Here is a 19,982-nt window from a genome sequence, read left to right on the forward strand (position 1 = left end):
TGTGATTTTAACTTATAATATAGAAAAGTACATAAAGATTTTTACTATCCCATTCAAGTAAAGTAATTTATTTTTATTGTCAAAAGTTTAGAAAGTAGGCCCTGGCCGGTTGGCTCAGTGGTAGAGCGTTGGCCTGGCGTGCAGAAGTCCTGGGTTTGATTCCCAGCCAGGGCACACAGGAGAAGCGCCCATCTGCTTCTCCACCCCTCCCCCTCTCCTTCCTCTCTGTCTCTCTCTTCCCCTCCCGCAGCCGAGGCTCCATTGGAGCAAAGATGGCCCGGGGCGCTGGGGATGGCTCCTTGGCCTCTGCCCCAGGCGCTAGAGTGGCTCTGGTCGCAGCAGAGCGACGCCCCAGATGGGCAGAGCATCGCCCCCTGGTGGGCATGCCAGGTGGATCCCGGTCGGGCGCATGCAGGAGTCTGTCTGACTGTCTCTCCCTGTTTCCAGCTTCAGAAAAATACAAAAAAAAAAAAAAAAAAAGTTTAGAAAGTAAAGCATAAAGAAGAAAATAAAAATCACCCATATTAACATTATTCAGTGAACCATTGAAAACCAACCACGTTCTGTGCTTTATTTTAGTAAGTTGTTTTATGAATATATATGCACAATTTCTTTGCAAATGAAGTATTTGCTTTATTTAATAAATGCTGAAATTGTTTTGTGTCTCTAACTGTAGGTTGTGTGTGTTTATTCTCTGCAGATTCGCAGTGGCTGTGCCTTTATGGTCCACGTATGCCAGGATGAACACCAACTTTACAACGAATTTTTCACAAAACCAACATCAAAATTAGAGTAGGTAGTACGCAGAGTTTAACTGTTGTTTTTAAGATTTAGTTTGTTAATGATTGTAATGGCATATTATGGGACTGTTCTTTTTGTTTGTTTTTGTGACAGAGAGACAGAGAGGGACAGATAGGAAGGGAGAGAGATGAGAAGCATCAGTTCTTTGTTGCGGCACTTTAGTTGTTCATTGATTGCTTTCTTATATGTGCCTTGACTGGGGTTTGGGGGGGCTACAGCAGAGCAGGTGACCCCTTGCTCAAGCCAGCAACCTTGGGCTTCAAGCCAGTGACCTTTGGACTGAAACCAGTGACCATGGGGTCATGTCTATGATCCCATGCTCAAGCCGGCGACCCGCACTCAAGCTAGTGACCTCAGGGTTTCGAACCTGTGTCCTCTGCGTCTAAGTCCGATGCACCACTGCCTGGTCAGGCATATGGGGGTATTCTTAAATTAACTGCAGAGTGTTTTAACTTTTGTGGTTGTGTGAATGGAAAGAATATTGTTGAAGTGAAACTGTTTATTTTAGGATAAATGTGCAATTTAAAGGTTGATATGCTTTCATATTGTTTATAATTATGGAGACACTATGCTATGACAGTAAAAATCCTATATAGTGTACTAAGGCTTAATAACTAGATCCCTTTACCCACCAAATATAATAAATCCTTGCAGCTAAAAAATTTTGTGATTCTAATTAATGAAAGACATTTAATGCAGACACTATTTAATATCCTTTTAAAATATTTTTCTCAAAGTGTCTTTCAGATCCACTGTTAGTCACTTTTAGTTTCTTCATATTGGCAATTTGGACTGTTACAAATATGATCTTTGTAATGGGAAAGAGACATATATTTTACAGTTTTGATTGGGTTGATCACTTTTGATGAAATAGTGCATACAGAAGAATACCATTAACAATATGAAGAATATAGACAATATAATTTTTTCTTTTCAAATGTTTTTGTCAAAATCCTTGTATATCCAGAGTAGTTTGAGTTTTGTTAGTTTAAATCTGTAAGTATTAAAGAATTTTGAATGTGTCTTGGGGAAAATGCACCATTTGATTCACAATGATATAGAATATAAAAGGATAATAAAGTCGACTGAAATATTTTTGAAATACTTTTTATTGTTTTTGAAAGGACATATACAAAATTATTACTGAAATAAGTAAAAGTTGTAATAAATTGACATTTGGCTAGGGGCAGTTTATTATTATTATTTTTTTTGAGAGAGAGGGAGGGAGGAGGGAGAGAGATGAGAAGCATCAACTTGTAGTTGCGTCACTTGAGTTGTTCATTGATTGCCTTAACCTGGGGCTCAAGCTCAGCCAGTGACCCCTTGCTTAAGTCAGTGACCATGGGATCATGTTGATGATCCCATGCTCAATCCAGCAGCCCCATCCTCAAGCTAGTGACCTTGGGTTTTCGAACCCAGAACCTTAGTGTTCCAGGTTGGTGCTCTATCCACTCATTGTGTCACCACTGGTCAGGCTTTATTTGAATTGATTGCTGATTGTTTATTGATTCTTGGCTTTTAAAGCAACATTTTACAGAATTACTTTCAGCCTTTCATTTCTCATTATATAATGTTCCCCATACTATTTTCCAGTAGATTTTTATTGCGTTTGTTGGCCAGAAGAAATCAGTGATCTCTTTTAAACTGAAAAGATTGCTACTAAGCCATATTTTATTTCTTTATTTTAGTGAACTTTTGGAGAAACTGTGTGTGTCATTGTATGATGTCTTCAGGCCATTGATCATTCATGTTATTCACTTAGAGACTCTTTCGGAACTTTGTGGGATTCTCAAAAATGAAGTGCTTGAAGATCATGTACAGAACAACGGTAAGTGATAAGTAGAAGTGATCATTTCAAAGACCTTTTAAATTATATCTATGGCTCAATGAATTTGAAAAAGACTAGCTCTTTCTTCCTCTAACTCTCCACCTTATAAATTTAATATTTTTGAAGCCTGATACCTTGTCCTTTTTTAAATCAGTTTGCACCTTATTAAAAAATCTTATCCTGTGACTACATGTACAGAATTAAATGAGGAAGGCATTTTAAAATGTGGGCAAAATTAGTAGTAAAATAATTATAGTTACTTTTCTTTCTGGCTTCTGCAATTCAGAGAGAACTAACCATCAGTTTTGGTTTAGGCATTTCTAAATACAGTGTTACCAGAACACATAGAATAATTGACTATATATGTATACTCTTGATTAAAAACAGGAGTTATTTCAGCATATATGCATAGTAATAATTCATCTTTTTGAAATTATGAATAAAGAATATTACTGAAACAGTTTTTGCTTTGTTCATGTGATACATTCCTTAGTATTTGATTTGTCATAGAAAACGATTTTCCTAATGATACTTAGGTACCTTTAAAAATTCCCTTTTAGTGATCATTTTACTGACAGAGATTATTTGACTTTCCTCAGCAGGGTCTATAGGTTTGTTACTCTTCCAGAGTTTCTTTTTCTACATTTGGTAAATTCAAAGATGTGCCATTTTCTTTCTCTTTCTTTCTCTTTTTAAAAACTTTTAGAAGAGCTTACTTGAGCCAAACTGACGACATATGCCGGGGAGCAAGATCTCAAATGCTCCAGAAAACAACAGTTTTGCAGCTTTTTTATGCATTTGAAATTAAGGAGGGCATTTTCTCACATTTTTATGCTTCTGAATTAAATATGATTTTTAAAAATAATGTGAATATTTATGTGATTTTTGCAGTGTCTTCAACGCTCCAGCTTTTGAGAAACTGTTAATGAATTTCTAGGGTGTCTTAACATGGATGGCATCTCAGAAATGAAAAAATTCTATATAAAATCATATTTTATGTTTTAATCATTTTTCTTTATGAAAATGTTAACAAGTCATTCAATATCTGTGGGATTCCATGTATCTGTAAAATGGGGATGATAACCCAGTTAATAAGCTGCTTTAGTGTGCTCTCAGGATTGGTCTGACTCTGAGGTAACTAAAAAAGCACAAAGCACTTCAAAGGTCAGATTTTTTTCTTCTTTTTTTTTTCCTTTCTCCTTTGCACTCCTCTGAAGTCAGAAGTGGGAGGCAGCCAGACAGATTCCCACATGCGCCCGACCGGGATCTACCGGCATGCCCACCAAGGGGTGATGCTCTGCCCATCTGGGGCACTGCTTCTTTGTAATCAGAGCCATCCTGGCGCCTGAGGCAGAGGCCCTGGAGCCATCCTCAGCGCCAGGCCAACTTTGCTTCAATGGAGCCTTGGCTGTGAGAGGGGAAGAGAGAGACAGAGAGGAAGGAGAGGGGAAAGGGTGGAGAAGCAGATGGGCGCTCTCCTTTGTGCCCTGACCGGGAATCAAACCCAGGACCCCACATGCTGGGCTGACGCTTCACTGCTGAGCCAACCAGTCAGGGCCAATTTTATTATTAATACATATCAATAATAGAAATAATTTCCCAGAGTCCCAGGAAGAAGGTGTAAAGGCAAATTTATTTCCCAGTTTTAAATTTGAGGAATTTGAAAGAAATTTTCTAAGGTCATTTTTTTTCTCTAAGGTAACATTGAGTCATACTGAAATAGAATACATATAAACACAATCTGTGAAGCAGAGTGGTTTGTACTATTATTAGACAGTTCAGTAATATTTTTGCTTGTTTAAAGAAAGTCTGTCTAAATCTAAAGGAATGGATGATTGCACTTTATTTCATCAGCTGAACAACTGGGGGCATTTGCAGCTGGAGTGAAGCAGATGTTGGAGGATGTACAAGAGCGGCTCGTCTACCGAACCCACATCTACATTCAGACAGACATCACCGGCTACAAGCCAGCCCCTGGAGATCTGGCATATCCTGACAAGTTAGAAATGATGGAGGTGGGTTCTCCTGCTGATCTCGCCCCTACTCCCTCACAACTTTTGGATGTTTTACACTAGTTAAAATAGGATTTTTCTTTTTAATTCTCATTCAAACTGTAAAATCAAGATAAACTTGCCACAAAATGGTAGGAAATTAAATGTAAAAAAATTGAACAGAAACAATTTGTTAGGTTGTGGCTCCTTCAAGTTGTATTTTATAAACATTCTATTCAGTTCTCTGCCCTTTTCCAGGAAATGTGCATTCTCAGTTTTTAAATTGAATTAGTGCTTCCTATGATTTCTTTTTCCTTTGTAAGTGGCATAGAAGAGGGTTGATAACACAGGAGCCACCATAGATAATGATCGCGTAGTAGTAACCACATGTCATGCTCTCATAAAAACCCTGGAGATCGTCTCCTCACAGTAATACAGTTCTGGTGTGTAATTTATGGTTTGAAGATGTAGCTTTGGCCCTGGCCGGTTGGCTCAGTGGTAGAGCGTTGGCCTGGCGTGCGGGGGACCCGGGTTCGATTCCCGGCCAGGGCACATAGGAGAGGCGCCCATTTGCTTCTCCACCCCCCCTTCCTCTCTGTCTCTCTCTTCCCCTCCCGCAGCCAAGGCTCCATTGGAGCAAAGATGGCCCGGGCGCTGGGGATGGCTCCTTGGCCTCTGCCCCAGGCGCTAGAGTGGCTCTGGTAGTGGCAGAGCATCGCCCCCTGGTGGGCAGAGCATCGCCCCTGGTGGGCGTGCTGGGTGGATCCCGGTCCTGTGCATGCGGGAGTCTGTCTGACTGTCTCTCCCCGTTTCCAGCTTCAGAAAAATACAAAAAAAAAAAAAAAAAAAAGAAGATGTAGCTTTACCTCACTGATCTTTCTTTGATTGCTGGTCAGAGTTTAAAAATGCCTAGGATATTAGTGCTAAAACAGAATTAGAACCCAGAACATTTTAAATGGAATTTTCAAATATAAGCAAAAGTAAAGAGAATAACATAATGAACTCCTCTGTATCATTACTCCAGTTTCAATGTGGTCAGTTTTGTTTTATTCCGACCTTTCTTACTTCTCCTCCCCACCATTAGTTATTTTAGAGCAAATTCTAACCATAATTTCATTAGTAAATACTTTAGTATGTAACTATATGGTAGGGGTACTTTTATTTTTTTATTTTTATTTATTTTTTTTAATTATTTATTTATTTTTTTTTTAGATTTTATTCATTTTTATTAGAGAGGGGAGAGAGAGAGAGATAGAGAGAGAGAACAGGGGGAGGAGCAGGAAGCATCAACTCCCATATGTGCCTTGACCAGGCAAGCCCAGGGTTTTGAACCGGCGACCTCAGCATTCCAGGTCGACACTTTATCCACTGCGCCACCACAGGTCAGGCATACTTTTATTTTTTTATTATTTATGTACAGTCTATATTCAGATTTCCCTTATTGTCCTTCTAACTGGATCAAAAAATAAAAAAGGTAGGATCCAGTCAAGGTTACTGAATTGCATTTGTTTTTTTTAAAAAATATTTTAAAGCACTTTTTTAAAAATTTATTTAATTTTTACAGAGACAGAGAGTGAGTCAGAGAGAGGGATAGACAGGGACAGACAGACAGGAACGGAGAGAGATGAGAAGCATCAATCATTAGTTTTTCATTGCACGTTGCAACACCTTAGTAAAGTTGTTCATTGATTGCTTTCTCATATGTGCCTTGACCGTGGGCCTTCAGCAGGCCGAGTAACCCCTTGCTGGAGCCAGCGACCTTGGGTTCAAGCTGATGGGATTTTGCTTAAACCAGATGAGCCCGCGCTCAAGCTGGCGACCTCGGGGTCTCGAACCTGGGTCCTCTGCATCCCAGTCCAACGCTCTATCTACTGTGCCACCGCCTGGTCAGGCTGCATTTGGTTTTTATGTCTCTTTAATCAAGCTCATACTCTTTCCCCTCCTTTTTTCCCCTGTGACATTGGCTTTTTTGAAGAGATGAAGCCAGTTTTATTGTAAATTATACCATATTCCGGATTTGTCTGTTTTCCTCCTGTTTAGAATTGGGTTGTTTAACCACCTTTTTTTTTGGGGGGGGTAAGAATACTACATAGTTGATGTTGTATACTCCTGACTTTGTTACACACTAAAGGCATATAATCTCAGGTTGTTCCACTATTAATTAAGGTAGTGAATGTTACCCTCCCTATTATAAAAGTAATTAGTAAGGCATATGCTGGGTAATTAGTAAGAAATGATGGGTTCATACTTTGAGATTAAGTATGAACATCTTTTCACCCAGTGGTTTTTCAACTTCTTGCCTGAAGCAGTTGTTATGTTGACAGGAGCAAATGGTGGTTTTCATCTCTGCAATTTCTTGTACACTTATTAGTTGGACTTCTGCTGTAAAGATGAACTTTCCTTTTTCCCTACCTCCATCTCTTACCCCTGTTTCTGTACACTAGTGCATTTTAAAAAAGAGTCATTATATTATAACTCATTACCACCATTATTCCTTTTTTTAAAATTTTTGTAACAGAGACAGAGAGAGAGAGACAGAGAGAGGGACAGATAGGGATGGACAGACAGGAAGGGAGAGAGATGAGAAGAATCCGTTCTTCATTGCGACACCTTAATTGTTCATTGATTGCTTTCTCATATGTGCCTTGACCGAGGGGCTACAGCAGACTGAGTAACCCCTTGCTCAAGTCAGTGACCTTGGGTTCAAGCTGGTGTGAGCTGTGCTCAAACCAGATGAGCCTGTGCTCAAGCTGGTGACGTCGGGGTTTCAAACCTGGGTCCTCCGCGTCCCAGTCTGACAGTCTATCCACTGTGCCACCGTCTGGTCAGGCTCATTATTCTTTTTTTTTTAAATTATATCTATTTATTGATTTTAGAAAGGAAAGGAGAGAGGGAAACATTGGTTTGTTATTCCACTTACTTATGCATTCATTGGTTGACTCTTGTATGTGCCCCACCTGGAGATCGAACTATCAACCTTGGCATATTGGGACAATGCCTAACCAGTTGAGCTACTGGACTAGGGCTGCCATCACAATTTTTTTTGATGCTTAACATTGTCCCAGATTTGACAAATGGAAAACCCTTAAATTGGTTTCTTTGTCCTTTTGACGTGTTCTCGTTATCTTTGAGTATCTTTTTTTGTAAGCAGCTTTATAGAAGTATAGTTTACAGTTATACAGTTCACTCATTTAGAGTTTATAATTCAGTAGTTTTTTTAATATGTTCACAGATATGTGCAACCATCACCACTTTTAGACCATTTTAATCATTTCAGAAAAAAAACCCTGTACCCTTTAGCTATTGTGCTCCTGTGCCAGCCCTTGGCAAACAATAATTTCTGTCTCTATAGATTGCCCTGTTCTGGATATTTTATATGAATAGGATCATATACAGCTAGTGCTCGACTTACGACCACGATTGGTTCCGACAGACTGGTTGTAACACGATTTGGTCGTAAGTTGAGTAGGCTATATGTACAGTACTGTGAAATGATGTTATAAAAATCTTTAAGTCATATTTTATCATAATTTTCTTTCATTATTGTTATATATCATAATTTTCTTTGTTCATTTTATGCCATTTGTATCATCTCTACACCATTTTGTTATTTTTACATTCGTCAGGTTTAAGTAAAACACTGCATTACCAGTACAACTGGTTTAATATTTGCAAAACATACAAAATTATAAAATACAGGTGCATACAAAAATACAAAGTACAGGTATAAAAAATAGCATAGGAAACATTTTGCCAATTGCAAAACATAACAAAATATATAAACATGTACGAAACATTTTATTGGCCTCTGGTGCTTGGCTGCGGATCGTTGATGTCATCATCTGAGGCAGCAGTTGGGGTTACTGGAGTTGGTTTTTTCATAAACATGTGTGATCACATTCACTTTCTTTCCTCCTTCGTACTTGTTCATTGATTGCTTTCTCATATGTGCCTTGACCAGGGGGTTACAGCAGAGCAAATGGCCCCTTACTCAAGCCTGTGACCTTGGGCTGAAACCAGAGACCATGGGGTCATGTCTTGGATCCCATGCTTAAGCCAGCACCCCTGCACTCAAGCTGGTGAACCCATGTTCAAGTCGGATGAGCCTGCGCTCATTTTCATGTCAAGATGGATGGCCTTTCTTTCCTTCTTGGCAGGCTGAGGTGTAGACAAAGACAATTTTCTCTTGGTAGACATCTTGGGAGGGGTTTGATGAAAAATATCCAAGACACAAAACACAAATTGCTGTACCAAGTCTGGGTTAACAGTTGAAATGGTGCACGCGGAGATGGTAGTGCTGCTGGAAACTGGTCCACACTGTCATACATGCTGCTGGGCAACGCTTGCGCTGCCAGACGCGGAGCTGTCATGGCTAGCAATTGTGGTCATAAAGTTGAATGGTCATAAGTTGCATAGGTCGTAAGTCGATCAATATCTGTATGGTCTTTTGTGATGTCTTTCTTTTAGCATAATGTCCTTATGGTTCATCCATGTTGTAGCATGTATTAGTACTTCATTTCTTTTTATGGCTGGATATATATTTCATTGTATGGATATGTTACATTTTTATCCATTTGTCCATTGATGGACACTTGAGTAGCTTCCACCTGCTCGCTATTATAAATAATACTGCTGTAGACATTCATATATACATTGTTGTGTGGACACCTATTTTTATTTCTCTTGTATATGTACATAGGGGTGGAATTACTGTGTCATATAGTAACTTGGTGTTTTATCATTTGCTAGGCTGTTTTCCAAAGTGGCTGTAACATGTTACCTTTCCATTAGCAATGCATGAGGGTTCTGATTTCTCTACATATTTGCCAACTCTTGTTAGGATTTGATTTCTTTTTTTTTTTTTTGTGACAGAGAGAGAGAGAGACAGAGAGAGGGATACATAGGGACAGACAGGAAGGGAGAGAGATGAGAAGCATCAATTCTTCATTGCAGCTCTTTAGTCTCCTTAGTTGTTTATTGATTGCTTTCTCAATACGTGCCTTGACCAGGGTGCTACAGTAGAGCGAGTGACCCCTTGCCCAAGCCAGCAACCTTGGGCTTCAAGCCAGTGACCTTTGGGCTCAAGCCAGCAACCATGAGGTCATGTCTATTATCCCAAGATCAAGCCAGCGACCCCACGCTCAAGTCAGTGACTGTGCTGAAGCTGGTGAGCCTGTGCTCAAGCCGGATGACCCCACACTCAAGCTGGCAACCTCGGGATTTCAAACCTGGGTCCCCGTGTCCTAGTGTGATGCTCTATCCTCTGTGCCACTGCCTAGTCAGGCAGCATTTGACTTTTTGATTCTAGCCATCTTAGTAGGTATGAAGTAATAGCTCATTGTGGTTTTTATTTGCATGTTGTCCCAGTAGCCTTTGTTGATGTCCCCAAATCATATTTTGTCCCAGAATTCTGTCCAGTTGTCCCAGCACACTTTTTGAAAAGACTATTCTTTTACTATTGGCTAATTGTTGCACCTCTGTTGAAAGTCAGTTAATCCTAGATTTATGGGTTTGTTTCTGGACTCTCAATTCTAGTTCGTTGATCTTTATGTCTTATTGTGTCAGTTTTTAGAAGTGTGAGTTCTCCTATTTTGTTCTTTTTCAAGAATGTTTTGGATATTTTTGGTCCCTTGTAGTCCTTATGAATTTTAGAATCAGCTTTTTGGTGTTATAAAGAAGTTATCTAAGATTTGTTAGAGCCTGACCAGGTGGTGGCACGGTGGAGAGAGCGTCGGACTGGGATGCAGAGGACCCAGGTTCGAGACCCCGAGGTAACCAGCTTGAGCGCAGGCTCATCTGGTTTGAGCAAAAGCTCACCAGCTTGGACCCAAGGTCGCTGGCTTGAGGAAGGGGTTACTTGGTCTGCTGAGGGCCCGCGGTCAAGGCACATATGAGAAAGCAATCAATGAACAACTAAGGTGTCGCAGCGAAAAACTGATGATTGATGCTTCTCATCTCTCTCAGTTCCTGTCTGTCTGTCCTTCTCTCTGTCTCTGTAAAAAAAAAAAAAAAAAAAAAAAAAAAAGATTTGTTAGAGATTGCATTGCATCTGTAGATCAATTTGGGGAGTAGATTAAGGCTTCCAACTCAGGAACATGGGATATTACTCAATTATTTAGATCTTTAATTTCTTTCAACAGTGTTTTATAGTTTTTAGGGCCTAAATTCTGTACTTATTTTGTTAAATTTATTCTTAAGTATTTTATTCTTTTTGATGCTATTGTAAATGAAATTATTGTCTTAATTCCATTTTTGGATTGCTCATTGCAGGTATATAGAAACATATTTGATTTTTGCATATTGATCTTGTATCTTACAACCTTGCTGGACTAGCTTATCAGTTCTAATAGTGTTTTAGTAGATTCCTTAGTAGAATACACACACACACACACACACACACTTATTTATTTATGTTGTCAGTAAATAGAGATAATTTTACTTCTTCCTTTCCAATCTTGATGCCTTTTATTTCTTTTTCTTGCCGAATTGACCTGAGTAAAACCTCTAGTACAATGTTGAATAGAAGTGGCAAGAACAAACCATTCTTGTCTTATTTCTGATCTTAGGACAAAGCATTAGTTTTCACCACTAATTATGATGTTAGCTTTGGGTTTTTCATGGAGGCCCTTCATCAGGTTGAGGAAGTTCCCTCTTTTTCCTAGTTTGTTGAGTGTTTATGAAAACACTCAGCAAACTGTGGTTTTTTACTAAATGCTTTTTCTGCATCTATTGGGATGATCTGGTGATTTTATTCTGTTGATATGATATATTAATGGACTTTTGGAAGTTAAACCAACTTTGCATTCCTGGGATAAATCCCATTTGTTGTGGTATATAATTCTTTTTGTTACTAGATTCGGTTTGCTAGTATTTGTTGAAAACTTTTGCATTCATATTTATGAGATATAGGTTAGTAGTTCTCTTTTAATGGTTTTGAGGAGAACTTGAGTATTCTGTAGGTGCCTCTCTATTGGAATTTGATGTTTTCCTCATGATTAGACTGCTGTTGTGGTTTGTTTAGAGGAAAACTATAGATGTAAAGTTCCGTTTTCAACACATTATGTCAAGAGTAGGTGCTATCAATATGACTGATCACTGTTGATACTGATGGTGATCACATAGCTGAGGTAGTGTTAGTTCCACTGGAGAGTTGCTTTTCCCCCTCCTTTTCCATACTGTCCTCTTTGGAAGGACATTTGATGTGCAGGCCCTACTGAAGGAGTGGGGAGATATGCTCTACTTCTTTGAGGGCTAAGTATCTATAATCATTATTTGGAATTTTGAATTTTTCTGCCAGGGAGATTTGTATTTATTTATTTATTCAGTTAATCACTTGATATCATTATGGACTCATGGATATTTATTTTATATTTGGATGTAGTCTGCTGTTACTTTATTTTGTTGCTCAAATAGTTCCACCTTTGGTCATTGGAAGCTCTTCCAGTGGTTCCTGTGTCGCTTTGGCATATCCCTTCAATGTGGTACTTCTTTTCCTTTCTTTTGAGTACTTTCTTATTTCCTGGTAGTATAAGATGCACCAGGCTTCTCTTTACTGTTTCCTGCCTCAGCCCTAGATAAACCATTTCTTCAAGGAGTCCTGACTCCTTTTACTGGAGAAACCATGATCTGGGTGCTGGATGTGCTCATTGCTGTGGGGTATTGGTGCTTCCAGCAACTCCCAGCTGACATCCCAAAGAAATATATATGTATGTGTAGCAGCCCGTTCCTGTCACTGCTCATGCTCGCCAGCATTTTAACTCAACCTGTTCAGTGCCTAGACTGATAAATATGTGGTAATAGGTATGTTTTTCTCTTTTTTTCTTTTTTTTTTTTTTGAGAGAGAGGGGGGGGGGGAGAGAGAGCGAGACAAGGAGAGAGATGAGAAGGATCAATTCGTAGTTGTGGCACCTTAGTTGTTCATTGATTGCTTCTCATTCATGCCTTGACCCAGGGCCTCCAGCCAAGCCAGTGACCTCTTGCTTAAGCCAGTGGCCTTGGGCTCAAGCCAGCGACCTTTGGGCTCAAGCCAGCAATCATAGCATCATGTCTATGATTCTATACTCAAGCCAGTGACCCTATGCTTAAGTCAGATGAGCCTGTACTCAAGCTGGTGATCTCAGGGTTTCAAACCTGGGACTTCAGCATCCCAGATCAAGGCTGTGTCTACTGTGCCACCACTAGTCAGACTATGTATGTTTTTCTTATTTTTTTTTCTTTTTTCTTTTTATTCATTTTAGAGAGGAGAGGGAGAGACAGAAAGAGAGAGAGGAGAGAGAGAGAGAAGGGGGGGAGGGGCTGGAAGCATCAACTCCCATATGTGCCTTGACCAGGCAAGCCCAGGGTTTCGATCCGGCGACCTCAGCATTTCCAGGTCGACGCTTTATCCCCTGTGCCACCACAAGTCAGGTCCTATGTATGTTTTTCTTAAAGCTAACAGGCTTGAATATGCCAGGCTGTTTTGTTTAACACCCTTATTGTTTTAAGAATGTTTTCCTGAACTTTCATTCTTTCTCCTGACTTCTACTTAAATTTATTATATTTTGGGTAGTTGTAGTTATATTATTTTTATACTACTTTTTTATAATATGTAAAATCAGCCTTGCAGAGATCAGGTGTATGGTAGATTAGGGACTATAGTATTGGGACTGTTTGGCTTTTGTCCAATTTTATTATTCTGTTGGCTTGTATTAGGAATTACCTTTGGTGTCTGAGTATTGCTATTAATAACTCCAGGGAGCAGGTAGATGATCTGCCTTGATTCTGAAGGCCACACAGTGGATGTGATGAGAACTAGGTCTGTTTCTCAGCCTGATCTAGGAAACTGCGCCCTCTCTTGTTCCTCTTTCCCTTTCTTATTTTCTTTATGAAATTTAAAATTTGAATACTTTGTTCCTAAACTTAAAGTTGACAATTTTGCTTCTTAATATGACTCATATATTTGAATTCTCAGTTAATACCTTGTAGTGGTTCTGAAATTAGTGGTTCAGAAAGGGTTGTGTATGTGCTTATGAGAATAGAGACACTTGGTACTGATTTAATTTCTTCATTTCAGTGTGTTTTAGCATAGTTCTCTTAATTAGTCCATTTATTTATTAACGAGTATTTTTTTATTTTATAGAAAGAATATGTTCAAATTACCAAAAAGCTGAAAACTACACTTTAATATTCTATCTGATTTCTTTATCTAGCAAATTGCACAGAGTTTAAAAGATGAACAGAAAAAGATACCTCCAGAATCTTCGTTTTCAGACGTTCGGTTAGAAGAAACAGAGTCTAACAATCTGACAAAATCTGGTATGTTATAATGTTTTAACTTAAAGTTTTTGTTTATTCATTTAAAAAACTTATTGAGAACCTAGCAAACCATGGGCATGATAAACAGCTGTGCTTTTGTGGAGCCCACGCTTTAGTGGGGGGAGATTGACAACCGACAGATGTGATCATTGGTGACATGCTAAAGGTATATACACAGGGCACTTTTGGACCATGGAAGAGGGTCATCATAATTATAAAGGGAGGTGAGTTTGAATGCAGGAAGGTAGGTTCAGTGAGAGGTGTGGTGTCTGAAAGCTGCAGTGGTTATGGAGATGAGTATGAGAAAGCTGGGTGAAGCCAGTTTTTACGATAGAGTAGCATGGAGGAGGGTGTGCAGGATTGGAAGACGGTGGTTGCTTTGGGGAGGGTGTGCAGGATTGGAAGACAGTGGCTAATATGTGCTGGGCATAGGTTGCTTCTGGGAGGAGCAGGTAAAACAGGCCACACTCTGATAGGGTGTTAGGTGTCTCTTGGACTTTGAACTTCTGGCTAATGTAATGTATCAGGGTAACTGCACCATCAGATTTGCACTTAGCAAATGTATTGAGTGCCTGGGACTGGGGTAAAAAAAAAATTAGCAGATATGTATGGGATCTCTTGGACTGGGTTTTATGTTATGTAGGGAGCAAACTCGTTCAAGAATAACCCTGGATACTCCTGAGTTACCTAGACAACTAGCTATTTGGGAAGCAGGGCATCTTTTTTCCCCATCTTCTAGCTGTAAAGGTCACACTAAAGCTCAACTTCACATAGTGGCTGGGAGTGGGAGGTACTGAAACTCCATGGACTTTAAAGAGCCCCAGCTGCTCCCAAATCCCCAAGTTTAGGGCATCATCAGGTATCTGAGTCAACTCTGTAAACAGTTGATATCCCATATTCAAATTGCCACGCAGCCTGGGTATTCCTCATCTCACAAAATCATTTTATTATGCTTGCTAGGATTAGAGACTCACGGGGGTTGAAATTTTGTCCTTTGAAACAGAATCCATGCCACGTTCTACTGTACCTGTTGATGCAATTATATGTCTTGGTTCTAGCATAAATTTGAGTCCTAGTGTATACTTCAATCCTAGTCAACCTCTTCAGGAGTTACTGGAAAAACTACAGTACGTTTCTGTCTTACCAGCCCTGGCCTGTACATTTTCCCTTCCCCCCCAAAGGCCTGTTCTTTAACTGGTACCTGGCTTTACAATGTGATATTATTGGCAGAACTATAGAGACTGGTTAGTAGATTGTTTCTTTTGAAAGGAAGGTGGTTAGAACCGGGGTGTGACGGGGATGGAGAGAAGTGAATAGAGGAAGGATATGGTTGAAGTTTGAGTCAACAAAATTTGATGACACACTAGGTGTGGAGGCTGATGAAGAAGATTGAGTAAGGTCCATCTGGAACAACAGAGTGCATCTGTGTCATATGGGTCCAGAGCTGTCTTGTTCAGTGTGATAGCCACCTGCCACTGAGTATGTGAAATGTGGCTAGTATGAATGTGCCTGAGTGTGTAAAACACACCAAATTTCAAAGATTTAATAACAAATAAAGAATGGAAACTATCTTATTAGTAATTTCTATGTTGACTACATGTTACAATGATGATATTTTGGATATATTGGATTAAGTATATTGAAATGAACCCTTTGAGTAGTGAGTTTTTTGTTAACCCTTTGAGTGAGGACGTACATGAATGTTTGAACTGCTCAAAGGTTTAATTCCACTTGTTTCTTTTTTTTTTTATGTGGCATTTTAATGTCACAGTTATGACTCACTTATTTCTCTTAGATAGCGCGGCTCTAGAGCTATAAAGAGGGGGATTGGCTGAGAGGTTAAAGAGTAGTTGATGCTTTGGGCTTATCTAAGATCACCCCAGGATGGAGAATAGAGTGATACTAGCAGAAATCTGGGGAGAGTGCCTCCGCAGACGCTGACATTAAGGAGCAGATGGAGGTAGAGGAATGTAGTGGGTTCCTGAGGAGAGTAGTCGGGGAGGTCAGAGAAGCAGGCAAGGGGATCGGGTGTGACTGAGCCACAGGAGGAGGAACTGGCAGTGTATTTTGGGTAACCAGGTGAGAAGTAGGAAATAACAAAGATACTGTGGTCAGAGAATAGGATTTTAAGATTTAATAGTTAAGAGGTGAGATAGTTTGGAGTAATAAGAAAGCAATTCGGAAAGAAAGCCATAAGAAAATCTGCAAGTTGGTAGGTGGTAAGGGAAGGAAATAGGAGCCTTTGAGGTTGGGAAGGCCTATATACATGATACAGCTCAGAGTATAGAAAGGAGGCTGTCAGACCAGCTTGATTAACCTTCCTGTTTAACATTCTGTTTGCGTGTCAGTCCCCAACTCCATTGGCTCCCACTTGCTTCCATGTGACTACATACAGGTCTGCCTCTATTTGATGGTTACACGGTATCCTGTAACATGTGTTGTATATTGTTCATTTATTTCATAAAGATTATTGATCACAGTTTCGAAAAGCAATTAGGTTGAGTATGTGAGAACACATGAATACATACAAAAACATGTTTTGTGTTAAATCTCACCTGTCACTGATTAAGATTTCTTATGGCATTCTTGATTACAGGTGAGGCTAGAGAAAGTGCATGCCTCCAGCAAATGGTAGCTAATGAGAACAGTTTATAGCTGCTATGCAAATAAGACAAATCTACATGTGTGTGAAAAGTGTTTTCTTTTCTGTGTGGGTTTTTAGGTTCAACAGAATCTCTCAATCCTAGACCACAGACCACAATTTCTCCAGCAGATCTTCATGGAATGTGGTATCCTACAGTTCGACGAACTCTTGTCTGTCTCTCCAAGTTGTACAGATGCATAGATGTATGTGTGTAAATTCTTGTATCTACTCTAAATTGCTTGCTCTTTCATTTGAAATATTTTTAAATTTAAATTTTATTTGAGGATCTTGATACAATATTTTGTTTGGTATCAGATTAGAATTGTATGATTTTTAGGTAATTTTAGAAGCAGTTTAATTTAGGAATTCTTAATTTGTAGAGCTTTAGAATCCATTAATGGGCTCTGGGTAGTCTGTGAATACTTTGACGTTGTGGGTCAAATTGTGTATGTATGCTGGTACTTGTGTCTTTCTGAGGAAAAGGTCTATAGCTTGTATTCTCACAGGGGTCTGTGATCACAGATAACTTTAAAACTATGGATTAATTCATTTGTCTTAGTTTATAGGTTAAGAAAAAGAGGTACAGAAGGTTAAGTGATATGTCCATTGTCACATAATAAACATTTAGTATTTAAATTTACTATTAAATGCAACTACTTTAGTTTTACACTCAGTTTAAGTCAGCAAGTAGTATTAAGATTACATGTGTTTCTAACCATTTTAGTTATTTGCTAAAATTAGCACCCCTGCCCCCCTTTTAAAGCACCAATTTATACTGTGTAGTGATTTCAGGTAACAGTTATTTGAGTGTTCCAGTCTTGATTATCAATTCTGAAAGATCAGATTTGTCTACATTTATTTATGGTTAGTGGTTTGCTGCTGAACCAAAATAGTTTGTAAAAATCTTAGGTTTTAATTCACTTTAAAAAATTAATTTGATTGTTATAACCCAAATACCATAAAAAGAGAGAAGTGATTAAATCCAAGTCATGTAATTAATTGTCTGGATGTCACTGTTTCTTAGGAGTATGGCTCACAGGGGTATGTGTGTCCCATCTCACTGTAGAGATTCTCTGACTGAGTCCCAGGGCCTGAGCAGGGTTGTTTCATTGGCTCAGTAGAGTGCACACTACTTGATACCTATTTTAAACTGTAGTTACTAGATTTTGTGCTTTTAGGTTTGAAATTCAACCAAAAAGTGCCTTTTGCCCAATTTTGGGACTTTTAGAGGTGAGGCTAGATCACTTCTACAGAGTTTGATGTCTTAGCCTTTTGCCCAGTGGAGAGATCTCTTCCAGGGGGACGTTTGGACATGGCATTCCTTTCCCCCAGGTTCCCCAGTAGGGGTATTAAATTAATGGTATTATGCTGTGATTCGGAAACTTCCTACAGCAGAGCCAGGATCCCAAGGGAAATATGCAGGGGCATATTCCACCTAGAACCCACTGTCATCACAGACCCTAGTGAATCCTCTCAGGTTCTTAACAGGGATTTTAGCTAACACTAGGTAGGCCTAAGGACGTCACTATGCCTATATTTATTTTATGCCCTAGGCTGGCCTTTTATTTTTCACCTAAATTACATTCAACTTTTATCCTTCTCTTTCTTACCCATCGAAGGTGAGAAAGGACAAATCCAGTGAAAGCCCCATTAAGGCTAAGCAGGAGAGAGAGAGGGTTTAGTCTAAGCTGCCATGTTCAGTCTTTCTAAAGTAAGCTCAGTGACCTAGCCAGAGGCAACCCTAATCTCTTACTACAGTAACCTCATGGGAAACAAAACAGAGGGAACTGAAAGAAAATAGCATTGTGTATGAGACCAGGCCCAGGACTGTGGCCTAATAATAAATATTTTGCTCTTATTCATCCATATCGACTCCATGCTGGGTGGAATAGATGTAGGGAGGAAGCAAGGGGACCAACATGTCCCTGCCCAGACCAACATGCACACCTCTGGGAAGACAGAGGAATGACAGGGTTAATTTAAGAATCATACTTAATATATTACTTTGTAATGTGATTTGTTTTCACTTAATTATATTTTGTAAGATTTCACCACCACCTCTAGCATGTTTTTTTTTTCTTTTTTGTGTGTGTTTTTCTGAAGCTGGAAACAGGGAGGCAGTCAGACAGACTCCTGCATGCGCCCGACCGGGATCCACCCGGCATGCCCACCAGGGGGCGATGCTCTGCCCATCCTGGGCGTCGCTCTGTTGCGACCAGAGCCACTCTAGCGCCTGTGGCAGAGGCCACAGAGCCATCCCCAGCGCCCGGGCCATCTTTTTGCTCCAGTGGAGCCTCGGCTGCGGGAGGGGAAGAGAGAGACAGAGAGGAAGGAGAGGGGAAGGGGTGGAGAAGCAGATGGGCGCCTCTCCTGTGTGCCCTGGCTGGGAATCGAACCCGGGACCTCCGCACGCCAGGCCGACGCTCTACCACTGAGCCAACTGGCCAGGGCCTCTAGCATGTCTTTGATTTCAGGCACAGTGCTCTGTGATTTAGATTCACTAGTATTTTGTCAGCCCCTTCATCATTAAAAATTTAAGTGATTTCCAGTTTTTTTGCTGTTTTAAATAATTCTGTGATGAAGAGTCACATGCATGAATCTTATAATACACTACTGATTGAATACTTGGGATAAATTTTTAGAAGTAGATTTACTGAGGGTTTGTTGTAAAGTTGGTTTTATATATTTTAAAAACAGCCTGCACCATGAAATATTATTGGAGTGAGAGCTCTATGAGGTCAGACCCACATCAGCCTGGTCTACCCACCACTGTACTTCCAGCATCTAGCACAGAGCTTGGCATGAAATAGTGCCCAGGAAATATTGTTAAAGGATCCATGAGTGTTTCGAGAGATGCAAATTATGAAACTATGCGTTAGTCTAGAAAGGTTGCATTGGAACAGGAAGTTTGAGGAGGAAAATACCAGTAGTATAAATTAATCCAGTAGATGAAGGTAAGCAGTCTGTCCTTGTACTCAGCCTACGATCTTTTCTTTGTTTGTGAAGTGCTACAGGGTGATGTTTCTCTTTTATTTCACCAGAGGGCAGTGTTCCAAGGATTATCACAGGAAGCCTTGTCTGCCTGCATTCAGTCACTACTTGGAGCATCAGAATGTATCAGCAAAAACAAGGTTTGATGAAGTGTTAGGTGAAATCTTGTTACCCATAATAATATTGTGCAATATAGCATTTATTTATAGGCACATAAATTTAAAGCCATTTTGGCAGGAGGATTTGTTTGTTTAATGACTTAATTTTGAGACCCTTTGAGAGAAGCTAGTATTTCATTGTAGTGATAAATAAAGACTACTCTATGTAAGAGAGCTCCACGTTTGCTAAATAGTAGTTAGGTGATAAATTCTAGGATAAGGGTTTCTTGTTACAGCCTTAGCAGCTGGGAGGTGTAGACTGCCTGTTTCCTTGG

At 39.6% G+C, this 19,982-nt stretch overlaps 1 protein-coding gene across 2 annotated transcripts in view; it reads left to right on the forward strand.

Annotated features, from left to right (window-relative positions):
* Nucleotides 1-19,982, forward strand: part of COG3 (component of oligomeric golgi complex 3) — a 70,876-nt gene that overhangs the window by 18,972 nt on the left and 31,922 nt on the right. For both annotated transcript variants that reach the window (XM_066235414.1, XM_066235415.1), the window contains 6 exons: nt 701-792; nt 2,490-2,629; nt 4,484-4,644; nt 13,809-13,914; nt 16,637-16,761; nt 19,600-19,689. In XM_066235414.1, coding sequence (XP_066091511.1) covers nt 701-792; nt 2,490-2,629; nt 4,484-4,644; nt 13,809-13,914; nt 16,637-16,761; nt 19,600-19,689 — 714 coding nt within the window. The remainder of the gene's footprint in view (nt 1-700; nt 793-2,489; nt 2,630-4,483; nt 4,645-13,808; nt 13,915-16,636; nt 16,762-19,599; nt 19,690-19,982) is intronic.

The sequence above is a fragment of the Saccopteryx bilineata genome, chromosome 6, assembly GCF_036850765.1.
Source record: "Saccopteryx bilineata isolate mSacBil1 chromosome 6, mSacBil1_pri_phased_curated, whole genome shotgun sequence".
NCBI lineage: Eukaryota > Metazoa > Chordata > Mammalia > Chiroptera > Emballonuridae > Saccopteryx > Saccopteryx bilineata.